Source organism: Octopus bimaculoides, chromosome 6, assembly GCF_046866305.1.
Source record: "Octopus bimaculoides isolate indiv1 chromosome 6, ASM4686630v1, whole genome shotgun sequence".
In the NCBI taxonomy this organism is placed as follows: domain Eukaryota; kingdom Metazoa; phylum Mollusca; class Cephalopoda; order Octopoda; family Octopodidae; genus Octopus; species Octopus bimaculoides.
The window spans coordinates 109,814,809-109,828,610 of record NC_142933.1 but is presented as its reverse complement, the minus strand read 5'-3'; the positions used below and the strand labels follow the sequence as shown (position 1 = coordinate 109,828,610).

General features: G+C 35.0%; 1 protein-coding gene across 1 annotated transcript; it reads left to right on the top strand.

The window, feature by feature from the left end:
• Positions 1-6,404: 6,404 nt before the first annotated feature.
• On the top strand, positions 6,405-13,432 carry LOC149135365 (uncharacterized). The gene is made up of 5 exons (XM_089353504.1): positions 6,405-6,558; positions 9,009-9,166; positions 11,946-12,080; positions 12,214-12,444; positions 13,206-13,432. Exons 1-5 carry the CDS (start codon positions 6,405-6,407, stop codon positions 13,362-13,364), a joined length of 837 nt encoding a protein of 278 aa, XP_089209630.1. The 3' UTR covers positions 13,365-13,432.
• Positions 13,433-13,802: the final 370 nt, after the last annotated feature.

The window sequence follows — 13,802 nt, the reverse complement described above, 5'->3', positions numbered from 1 at the left end:
AAAATAATACCATTAAGGAACATTTAGAAGGAAACGGAGACATTCAAGGAACTGTTATTATTAAAAAGAAATAACTGGTTAAGTCTTTGTTAATTTTAACGTGTAGTAAACAATGAGATGAACGTTTTGGAACTCAATAAACGAAATTCACAAATATTTCATATAGTTCCACTAAATATAAACAATAATTTCTTGTGTAGTGTGTTATAGAGAAGTGAATAGATAATTTGGTGAGTGGAAGAAGGCCATGTTTTAAGTGTTTTGTGGTGTTTTGTTCTGCTATAGGAATTGAGTGCGATAATTAAATAATAGAAATAAAAACAATGTACTGCACTGTAATGGTTGTAGTCAGTAGAGATAAAAATAGAAATATTCAATTTAGGGAAACAGGCGATATTTTATATATCAAATGAAAGACAAGACTATATTAAAACCACTTAGATAGTTAGATAGATAGATAGATAGATAGATAGATAGATAGATAGATACGTACATACATACATACATACATACATACATACATACGGATAGAGGGAGATAAATGTTTAGACAGAGACATACGTATATATATACATATATCCCTATGCGTGTGTGAGTGTGTTTGTGTGTGTGTATAAGTAGATAGCTTTCTGGGAAAAGTCCTCGAGTTGGTACATTCGACTAAAAATTTTGTTGTGCCACAGCATTGCCGCAAACTAGCGACTAGAAAGTAAAAGACAAAAGATATATATATATATATATATATATATATATATATATATATATATATATATATATATATATATATATATATATATATATATATACATATGTATATATTTATATATATATGTGTGTGTGTGTGTGTGTGTGTGTGTGTGTGTGTGTGTGTGTGTGTGTGTGTGTGTGTGTGTGTGTGTGTGTGTGTGCGTGTGTGTGTTTGTATATACAGGTGGAAAGACGAATCGATTCTTGCATGTGTTAACAAGTACTTCTTCACGACAATATAACCTTTAATCTAATCAAGATATCCTTGGCCTGAAGATTAGCCGGCGGTATACACCACACTTGAATTTACCACTTCTGAGGTTTCAGTCGCTATGAAACATATGTAGCCCGGATATGGGCTACACATGTTTCGCAAACTCGGCAAACCTTGTCGCCTACCGTAGAATATAAAAAGAATTTTTCTCCTCGCATCGTTTTTCGATAATGAAAAAAATCCTCAACCTTCTGTCTCAATACACCACTATTGTTCTGAAAATTGTTTCTTTATATTTACTACGATTTGCTTGAAGCTATCTGTCTTCCGACACCTCGATTCCTGGTTTTACATGTATGTGTGTGTGTGTACGTGCGCGCGTGTTCCTATGTATGCATGTGCTTATGTATGTATGTATGTATGTATGTATGTATGTATGTATGTATGTACGTATGTATGTAGTATTGGCTGTGTGGTAAGTAGCTTACTTAACAACCACATGGTTCCGGGTTCAGTCCCACTGCGTGGCATCTTGGGCAAGTGCCTTCTACTATAGCCTCGGGCCGACCAAAGCCTTGTGAGTGGATTTGCTAGACGGAAACTGGAAAGAAGCCCGTCGTATATATGTATATATATATATATCTATATATATATATATATATATTTATAAACATAATTAAGGGATAAGCAAATATTTGCTTCACCATATACCGAAGTTCAGAAATAGCAGCTAAAAAAGCTGTGGATCTTTTTTAAAACGGGGGCCACATTTTTCATTAACGAAACACTTTGAAACTTGGAACACTGGTAGAATGTGTCATATAAAACATCTTTTTGTCTTAGTCTTCTTAAAAAAAAAAGAAATCCATAAATTATTCCATGTTAAAATTGTCGTATTTCTGTAATTTCAACCAATCACTGACGTCCATTCAGCCGATATACATTAAGTGCCGACTACATAAACAAACGATTCTGAAACAATTAACCCTAACCCTAGGGTTAGGGTTAGGGTTAAAGCAAATTTAAAATGAAAAAAGCAAATAAAACGAAGGTATGGAGATTAAATACGCTTTACATCGCTTAATCATCCAAAGGAGTAAATGTAAGCAACTGAATACTTGTCAGTGATTGGTTGAAATTATCGAAATAAGACAATTTTTTACATGAAATAAATTCGAATACAAAAATATTTTTCTGTTCTATAACACAAAATAGATAAGTATACGAAGTTTGAAAGTCTTTCCGTACCAAAAACACTACGTAAAACATTAATGAAAAATGTGGCCCCCCGTTTAAATAAATGATCCAAAGCTGTAAATTGATAAACCTTTACCCTTTTAATTTGTAATAATTATATATATATATATATATATATATATATATATATATATATATATATATATGTGTGTGTGTGTGTGTGTGTGTGTGTGTGTGTGTGTGTGTGTGTTTGTGCATGTGTTTTTGTGTATGTGTTTACCCCTCAACATCGCTTGACAACTGATGCTGGTGTGTTTACGTCCCCGTAACTTAGCGGTTCGGCAAAGGAGACTGATAGAATAAGTACTAGGCTTCCAAACAATAAGTCCTGGGATCGATTTTCTCGACTAAAGGCGGTGCCTCAGCATGGCCACAGTCAAAAGACTGAAACAAGTAAAAGAGTAAAAGAGAGAGTAAGAGTATGTGTGTATGTATGTATGTATGTTTGTATGTATGAATGTATGTATGTATGTATGTACGTATGTATATAATGCCGACCTCATACTTACAGTTATTCATTTTGTGTGATTTTTGTTATGAAAAAGGTTTTAAGAGAATGTCAGGTTGTAGTTCCTTTGCTTGTTACGAATTTGTGTTTGTGTGAAGATGGAATATCGGTTTATATAGATGTTTTAGCAGTGATAGGATTGGAAAACCCCATTCTATGTGATGGCCTTCATGAAGTTGGAAGATGTCTTCCTTTATCCATTGTCTAAATTTAGTTTACGAAAATTGTTGGCTTTCATTTCTCGCGGAAGTTGAAGCTTGTGCCAATATTTTACTTTCAGTGTGACAGATATTTTGGTTTACGGGAAGAGGAAAACTTTTATGAATGAACTATTTTTATCACAGTATATAGGTCACAGGCCAACTGCTAGTAGGTTACTTTCGCTTAACGGGGAATAACCGAGCGGGGAATAGTGGGTTACAGTTTCATGTTACAAATCATGGTCACTATTGTAATCATCATTATCATCATGACTATCATGTCCACCACCACCACCACCACCACCGCCACCACTGCCACCGTACGAACGAGATAAAGAAACCAATCTCTTATACATCGTATAACTCCCTCAATGAAAACACACATACATCAAGAAATCAATTTTTTAAAAATAAATTCTCCAAATCTAACATTGCTTAAAAAAAAAAATAATGAATAAAAGAGAAAATATTTTTTTTACCTCCGTCTCGAAATATTTCTTAAGGAGAGATGAAAACGACTCTAAACTGAAAAACTCTCCGTTTCTCTTCCATATTATCTTATTACTTTTCATTATTTTTTAATTAAAAATTAGGTGAAACGGAATTTTGATATATTCACTTCTATCTCTCGACGATTTCTTTCTAGTTTTGCTACTCGTTTATTAATTCTACACATATGGGAAATGTATGTGAGTGTGTGTGTGTGTGTGTGTGTGTGTGTGTGTGTGTGTGTGTGTGTGTGTGTGTGTGTGTTTATATACCACTCATCCGTGTCCACGCCTGCACTCGTATATTCACACCCATACATAGTCACCATGTATATCTTAAAGAATCGCTTGCTTTTTCATTTTATCACGGTGCCTTTTTGAAATGGATGTAATTTTCTCTCCTTCATATTCTGCATCAGCTACCTCAACAAACATTTGTAGAGAAAAAAATCAGGAATGTTTTTAAATGAATTTCACCCTTGTTAGGTATTTCTTGAGAGACTTAGGTTGATGCTTTTGAGAACTAGGCCCTTTCTACAAATTATGAAATTAATTTTAAAAATGTATACAGTACAGTACTTCTTCTACTTCGCAGATTTTCACCTATCACGGGGTTTTGGAACGTAAAACACAATAGTTGAGGGATTGTTTCATATATATATATATATGTTAGAATACGATTGACATTCAAACGCATGCGTACTGGAGTCACGCAAGGAAATATTTCGCTGGAGCCCATCATAAATATCATTTTCATCATCCTTATCCTTCTCGTCCCCGTTGTGGTTTGTCATCGATGTCGTCGTCATCAGCATCACCATCATCATTACCATCACCTTACAGTGGTGTTAAGTTATTGGATATACCAATTTACATATGAAACGCATTCCTAGGGCTGGTATGTAAATATTAACGAGTTGTGTAGGCACGAGGCATTTCGTTATGCATGACGTGCCTAAAGTCGTTAATAGTGACTATGAAGTATCATTCAGATACAGTATATCTCTATGAGGTCATTGATATTTCTCCAACGATATATTCTGAAGAATGAATAATCGGATGCGTCTACCTTTTAGTAAACTGTTGGTTAGAGCAAGGATTCTCTCAGCTCTCTTTCTCTTGTATTCTCTTTACATGAATGCCCAGGAATTATCTGACTGCAGACATGGAAATGGTTAGCTGACAGAATCAGAAGCACTTTGGATAGAATGCTTAGCCATCCAACAATGTTGATAACCCTGTAGTGTTCAGTATCCAGCTGTGTTCACTATGTAGTGTGCATACGAATTATAAAGAAGTAATGATTACTATCCAACAGTGTTCATTATCCAACAGTGTTCATAGCCCCAAAGAATTTACCGTTCATCTGCGTTCACTATCTAAGAATCTTACCATTTTACAGTGTATATAACTGAGCACTGTTCATTATCCAACAGTTTCCATTAAACAACACTATTTATTTTCTCTCGTCTAATGGAGATCCCCATCTAATATTGTTCACTACCCAACAATGTTCACTATTCTATTGTGTTTATTACCCAACACTTTTTACTAACAAACAGCATTCAATGTCCAAAAGAGATCGTTACCCAACAATGATGTTTGCTTTTCTACAATGCTCATTGTCCTCTCAGTCAGACTCCCTATCAACTAGTGTACATTATCTAACAGAGCTCACCATTGTACTCTGTTTACTATCGTACAATGTTCATTATCCAGCAAAGTTCCTCACCAACGTTTATGATCTCATGCTATTCCTTATCCAACAGTATTCATTGTATGCTGGATGTGAACTTTCTTCTCGTATATTCTTCATCAAATTCCGATACTTACATATCACAACACATTCTCTCAATCACTCTCGTATTTCCAAGCAGTTATTCATACATATATCCATCCATCCATCTATCCATCCATCCATCCATCCATACATACATACATACATACATACATACATACATACATACATACATACATACATACATACATACATATATAAGCGCATACATACATTGGAACACACACACACATACACACACATACATAATATATAGATATAAATGTAAGATCCAGGGATCGAGGAGTAGCTTTAAGTAATTCGCAGTAAATATATAAAAAACAAGTTTCAGAACAATAGTGGTGTGTTCAGACGGAAGGTTGAGGATTATTTTTCTTTGTCGAAAAACCATGCGAGGAGAAAAGTTCTTTTTATATTCTACGATAGGCGACAAGGTTTGCCGAGTTTGCGGAAAAGAATACAAGAGTTAGAGAATGGAGAAGGAAAGTCCGGGCTACATATGTTTCATAGCGACTGAAACCTCAGAAGTGGTAAATCCAAGTGAGGTGTATACCATCGGCTAATCTTCAGGCCAAGGATATCTTTATTAGATTAAAGGTTAAATTGTCGGGAGGAAGTACTTGTTAACACATGCAAGAATCGAATCGTCTTTCCACCTGTGTATATATATATATATATATATATATATATATATATATATATATATATATATATATATATATATAACTTCTGTCTTATACTTGTTTTAGTTGGCTAGTTTGCAGCCATGCTGTTGCACGACCTTGAAGAATTTTTAGTCGAATATACCAACCCGAGGACTTATTTCAGAAAGCTAACTTTTACCGATCACTTAACTTACGTGTGTATAAACACACAAGCATTGGTCTTCAATCGGTACTGAAGAAAGATTGGAAACCGATGAGTGTAGATCAGATAAACGCTATGAAATATAAAAGTGAAAATTTATCTTTGATGTTCATTTACAAAAATTTTTTTTTAAACATTTTCTTCGAGATTTTTATTTCTCAAGAAGGAAAAATGTCTCGTGAATACAGTCCGGCCATTGTCGAGTCAAGCAACAAGATGGCAAAAGCAACGCAAAGTGAATAAAAAAGGGGGAACAACCACGGCTGCTCGTATAGGATAAATGGATGGATAGTAACGCTACTTGTAGATCATACGTTCCCGCACGATGAGTGTTCAAACGGAATACAAGTCTAAGGCTTCAAATATGGAGTGTGGGCCAGAGTTTCAAGAAATGGACGAATTAGTTGATAAGTACACATCTATTTCTAGGAACGAATTCGCTAAGCTGAGATATAGAAGTCTTCTAAAGAGCAAACTTAGTATGGAATCGTCATATTGAGAAAGTTTTTTATTTCCTCTCGCTGTTTTAACAACACGTGGGGAGCGACGTCCGAATTTTACCTTGCAGATGTTCTTGTACATGTAAATTTTGTTTGTCTTTGAGAAATATTGGTGAAATGGCACCAAAGATTATTATTTTGTACTATTAAAGCCAGACGTGATGGGTTTTCCCATTATGAATACAGTCGAATTATTTGTCGTAGGGTATACATTATCACAAGTAAGGCCGACTCGTTTTCTATTTGTTTTCTTTCTTCTCTCTCTCTCCTGCTGACGAGTTCGCAGTTAAAAGATAGTTTATCTTAATATTGTAATTTTCTCTTAGTAAATGCTTTCTCTCTCTCTCTCTCTCTCTCTCTCTCTCTCTCTCTCTCTCTCTCTCTCTCTCTCTCTCTCTCTCTCTCACACACACACACACACACACACACACACATACATACACACACACACACACACACATACAAGTGCATACGCACACACACATACATTCACACACATACACACACAATCAGATTAATATAATATATTTGTTTCTTTTTTTTCTTTTACTTATTTCTCTGATTATTTGGCCATTAGCAGAACAAATCGACCCCAAGGCTTATTCTTTGCAAGTCAAATACGTATTCTATCGGACTACTTTGCCGAACCGCTAGTGTTATAGGGACGAAAACACACCAGCATCGGCTCTCAACCGATGAAGGGGTGACACAAAAATTGATACATACATACATACATATATACCTACACACAAACACACACACACACACACACACACACACACACACACACACACACACACACATATATATATATATATATAGTAGACTTACTTGCAAAAAAGGACGTGTGCGTTCAATAATGTAATAATACAAAGAATATATATACATGTATACACACATATATGTACATACTTACATCTACATGTGTATATACATGCATATCAGGGTACAGGACGTTAGAACAATAAACTACAGACAACGGAACGAACACATAGGAAAACGGAAAGCCACTTGGAATATCCCTTCATCAGCTGTCTCTATTCTATCTAGACGTTTCGAAGACAAGACAGAACGTACTCTAGAATAGTCTCTTCCTGAGTAGTGGATCAACCCACTACACAGAGGATTCCAAGGTGGCAAACACAAACCAAGACAGGAAAAAATGGACAGTGAAAACAACATTCAAAAGCCGTACGGCCAAACGCAAATCTGAGGTAGAACGCTAGTAGTTCGTCTTGCCTTCACAGCGGCTGGAGTGAAAAGAAAGTTGACCACAGGTCACACGAGACGACGGGCTTCTTTCAGTTTCCATCTAAATCCACTCACAAGGGAGCCACACAGTGGAACGGAACCTAGAAGCGTGTGGCTGGAAAGGGAGCTTCTTACCACAGCCACGCCAGCGTCTATATATACATACATATTAGAATATATATATATATATGTGTGTGTGTGTGTGTGCGTGTGTGTGTGTGTGTGTGTGTGTGTGTGTGTGTGTGTGTGTGTGTGTGTGTGTGTGTGTAAGAACGACCGTGCGAACCCAAAAAGAGAAATGGTGACGAATGGAAAACAGGGCTCCTTCTTTAAACGCGTCACACGGTCGAATACAAAAATATATAAAATGCTAAATATGTTATAATTCTATAACATAGTGAATTCGTAAATGCCAGTAAGGAAGACGATAGAACTCAACCGATAGAGATGAATAACAGTAAGATTTATTGGAGCATTAAAATGTATGTCTGGGTGTGAGTGAATGCGACATAATGAAATACAATAAAAGACAGGCCGTCATGTAAACAAAAGAGTGTGTGCGAGTAATACATTCTGTTTACAGTTTACAGTTGGCTACATATTTACACGCACGCATTTCTACATGGCCGGATTCTTTCAATTTCTATCTACCACGGACACTCTCAAGGTTATTTGTCTAACCGAGGCTATAGCGGAAGACACTTGTCCAACATGCTACGCAATGGGTCTGAACCTCGACCAATGTGGTTAGGAAGCAGGCTTCCTACCATAAATCAACGCTTGCACCTTTTCTCCAGAAAGTCTTTCAAAGCATCATAATCCGACAAACGATTATTCAGGATGTGGACCTCATTACTCTATGATATACGACATATATTCACAAAGATTAATCATTATCAATGGGTTCCCATTGTTCAACAGTGTGTACTCACTAACAGCATTCGCCGTCTAACAGCGTTCACTACCTAACATCGTTCATTACCGATCAGTGTTCACTATAAAACTACAGGTGAGCGTACTCTGCACAGCTACCCGTTGGCGACGGCGATAGTGACAACGGTTTGTAACATGAACCTGTAACCCACTATTCCCCGGTCGGGGAATAGTGCGTTCCTTGAATGTCTCAGTTTCCTTATAAATGTTCCTTAATGGTATTGTTTTTTTCTATTTTCACGTAGATTGGCAATACATATTGGTACTATGTCTCTCAGTCTGGACTTCATTCATCCATGGAACGTTTATAAAACCCACAGAGATACCAATAAGTAACATAAAAGCTCAGCTGGACACGGCTCGCAGGGCCTCAATAGCTGTGAACACTACTTTGCACGCTTTAGTTTACATTTATTTCTTCATATATTACTATTATTATTATTATTATTATTACCACTTCTTATGTATATATATACATATATGTACATACACACACACACACACACACACACACACACACACACACACACGCACACACACACACACACACAAACACACACACATATACATATATCTTTGCATTGGTTCCTGATTAACTCTTGTTTATCCTGTTGTTACCCGCACTCTACGCGCATGGTGTGCCTGCATACCAATACCCGGAGATAATACGGGTAACGGATGCCGTTAGTATATGCGGATATTTTATCCCTTAGTCGGTTACTATAACCGCTAACTCTGTTTACACATATATACACACACACATGTTAGCCGTTTGGCGAAGCACGGTGATAGCATAAGTACTAGACTTACAAAGAATAAATCGTGGGGTCGATTCATTCGACTAAAGGCGGTGCTGCGGCATGGCCGCAGTCACATGATTGATACTACTAAATAAAGACCTATGCCATTTTAATCCCGATGAAGGCCGGGTATCTCTACTAGTTTATCTATCTATAAGTAATTACCCGACCAACGACGGGTATTACTGCTCGCATTTAATACATGTAGTCAAACTACAGATGAGCGTACTCTGCCCAGCTATCCATTGGCGACGGCGACAGTAACAACGATTCGCAACATGAAACTGTAACCCACTATTCCCCGCTCGGTTATTTCCCGTTAGGCGAAAGTAACCTACTAGCAATTGGCCTGTGACCTATATACTGTGATAAAAAATATTTCATTCATAAAAAGCTTTCCTCCTCCCGTAAACCTAAATCTATGTCACACTGAAAGTAAAATATTGGCACAAGCTTCAACTTCCGCAACAAATGAAAGCTAGCAATTTTCGTAAACTAAATTTAGACAATGGATAAAGGAAGCCGATAACTTCCAACTTTTTAATGGAGGCCATCAAATATGAATGGATTTTCCAAACCTATATCTGCTCAGAAAGCTATATAAGCCGATATTCCATCGTTAAATGAACACAGTTTCATAGCCAACAGTGGAACTACAACCTGACTTTCTCGTAAAACCTTGTTCATAACGAAAATCACACAAAATGAATAACTGTAAGTATGAGGTCTTCATAATATACATACATACACATATACATACATATATACATACATACAAATATACTTGCGTATGTAGGTATATATATATACACACAAGCACACATACACAAATATAAATATACACATACCTAATACATACATACATATATATATATATATATATATATATATATATATATATATATATATATATAAATGTATGTATGTATGTATATGTGTATATATATATATATATGTATATGTATTACTATTCACTTGCCTTAGTCACTAGGATGTGGCCATGCTATGGCACCGCTTTGAAGAATTTTTAGTCGAATGTAACAACGCGAGGACTTATTTGTTAAAGCTTGTTACTTATTCTATCGGTGACTTTTATCGAACCGCTATTTCACGGGTATATAACCACAGAATCATTGGTCCTCAAGCAGTCCTGAAATTGGAGGGACAATGACACACAATAACACGCACACAAACACCGTACACACTTATATGTATATGTATCTATCTATTCATCTCTATCTATCTCTCTCTCTATCTCTCTCTCTCTCTCTCTCTCTCTCTCTCTCTCTCTCTCTACATATGTGTGTGTGTGTGTGTGTGTGTGTGTGTGTGTGTGTGTGTGTGTGTGTCTGTGTGTGTGTGTGTGTCTGTGCGTTTGTGTGTGTGTGTGACAGTGTGTGCATCTATTTATCTATCTATGTATATAAGTGACTTTAATATGGTCTTGACCTTCCTGTGATACATAAAATATCGCCTGTTTCCCTAAATTGAATATTTCTATTCTTATCTCTGCTGACTACAACCATTACAGTGCAGTACATTGTTTTTATTTCTATTATTTAATTATCGCACTCTATTCGTATGGTAGAACAAAAAACAAAACAGAAACACTTAGAACATGGCCTTCTTCCACTCACCCAAATATCTATTCACTTCTCTTTAACATACTACACAAGAAATTATTGTATATATTTAGTGGAAGTATATGAAATATTTGTGAATTTCGTTTATTGAGTTCCAAAACGTTCATCTCATTGTTTACTACACGTTAAAATTAACAAAGACTTAACCAGTTATTGCTTTTTAATAATAACAATTCCTTGAATGTCTCCGTTTCCTTCTAAATGTTCCTTAATGGTATTATCTTTTGTATTTTCACGTAGCTTGGAAATATATATTGGTCCTATGTCTCTCAGTCTGGACTTCATTCATCCATGGAGCGTCAATAAAACCCACAGAGATACCAATAAGTAAAATAAAAGATCAGCTGGACACGGTTCGCAGGGCCTCAATAGCTGTGAACACCACTTTGCACGCTTTTGTAAGTTTACATTTATTTATTCATATATTATTATTAATTATTATTATTAGTAGTAGTAGTAGTAGCAGTAGCAGTAGTAGTAGTAGTAGTAGTAGTAGTAGTAGTAGTAGTAGTAGTAGTAGTAGTAGTAGTAGTAGTAGTAGTAGTAGTATAATCACTTCTTGTTATACCACTCTAATAATATATTCCTTAACATACTACCCACATACTAATTAATAAAGTTCTCATTAAAATCCATATTTACAATGATTACTTTAGTGTAAATGGACTTCTACTCCATTGTTTTCTAATCCTATTTGTCCAAATCTCAGACTCATAATATGTCACGTTTTTTTCTACAGTGCCACAACACTCCATTGGCATCTGCGGTAAGCTGTCCTCACTTTATTCATATGCTACTCAACCAGACGGGACTTACATTCCCTCAGCTCTACATTCAAGACTGTATCACCATCGCGCAGACAGACTTATTCAAGGTATGGACATATTATCAAAACACATTTTCTTGAAATATTTATACACTTTCTATCTAAACTCGATTCTATATTTTATAAGAAATCTCAATCAGTGTCGAATAATATTCAAGCTTCTCACAATTCTTTATTACAGATTGCTCTATCCAATATGTCTGCAACCCTCAGTCAATATGTTACTGTGTTGGAGAATCAGAAGAAAAAAGAATATGACCAGCTGTGTGCCCCTGCCAAACGTATACAGACACAGTGTCATTATCCCGCTGCCTGTTCTAAACTCACTCCCACATCTGATGGCTTATTTTACTGTTACCTAAGACTAACACTTTCTTACCTGGTTGATACGATACTTCAACTAGATTCACCGGTAATTATTATTATCGTAATACCTTTTTCTAGATAATATTCAAGCGATTTTTCTTTTATTTCTCCTCGTGCGAAATGAATCTAAATTAATCTTCTGTTCAATACAATAGAACCAAGATATCCTCATGTTTATCGGAATATATTAAATATTTCTCATAGAATTGATCCGGGAAGGTGTGGTCAGTTTATTTAAAGAAAATATTGTCAAAGGTCAATGGTTCGGAGTAATATAAACTCTTTTCAAAGCATACTTTCAGAGTATTCTTGTGTTTCATGACTGCCAAAAGATTACAATTTACATCTCTTCAGGGTTTCTAAGATTTCTGTCGTAAAATACTTTGTGTAGACGATAATCAGCTTACGTTATGCACACTTTCCTCATTTATGTGATGTAGACAACAATGCGTAGAATTGTAATCAGCATAAAATGTTTAATTATTTCAAGTAATTACTACAATTAGAATAATTTTGAACCGTTCTGATTTTAAAATATAACTTAGTCTATCAAAATGTTATATATAATATATATGTGTGCATATATGTGTCTATATTATTAGTAGTAGTAAATTCACATATAACGTGTGTGTATATTGTTCGTATTAGTAAATGTGATACATAATATGTGCGTATAAATGTCTCTATAGTATTGAATCTAGTGTGAAATAGCTACATTTACCATGTTAAGGTCTCTTCCACTTTTGTGTGTATTAATATCAATTAATATTTATCCCTAACTTACAATGTTCTTTTCATGTATTTCAGGTATTTTCAAACATCAAACAAAATGTCGAAGTGGATGACAGTCTTTTGCTACCGGACGATGTGCCAATAACCAAGCAGCGATGGTTTACCATTATTACACTCCATAGTCTTTATGAAAATATAAACCACATTCAAAATACTCTACAATCCTTTGTGTAATTAATTCCTGTTATAATATTTCTGGTACCAATCTCAGTAAGCGAAAAATCAGATACAAGTGTATCGTTTCAAATGTGTAGAAGTGTTTTAGCTTCACCACTTAATAATCATATACCAATATTTCTATTAAATTTTTTCTCATATTTTCTTATCACGTATATAACCGAAAACACTATATATTTCTCTTTCATGAAATAAAAATTTCTATTTAAAATTGTGTACATCGATGTTATTGGTATTACACCAATGGGACTGTGACATATCAATCTATATATATTTTTATATATAGATACCTATATATATCTATATATATTTTTATATATACATACTTATACCTACGTTATTTAATTCATTGTATAAATTATTTATTTTCCTATTTCATTTCCTTTTTTTTGTCATTATTATAAAATATACATTATATTCCTATGCATTATACTA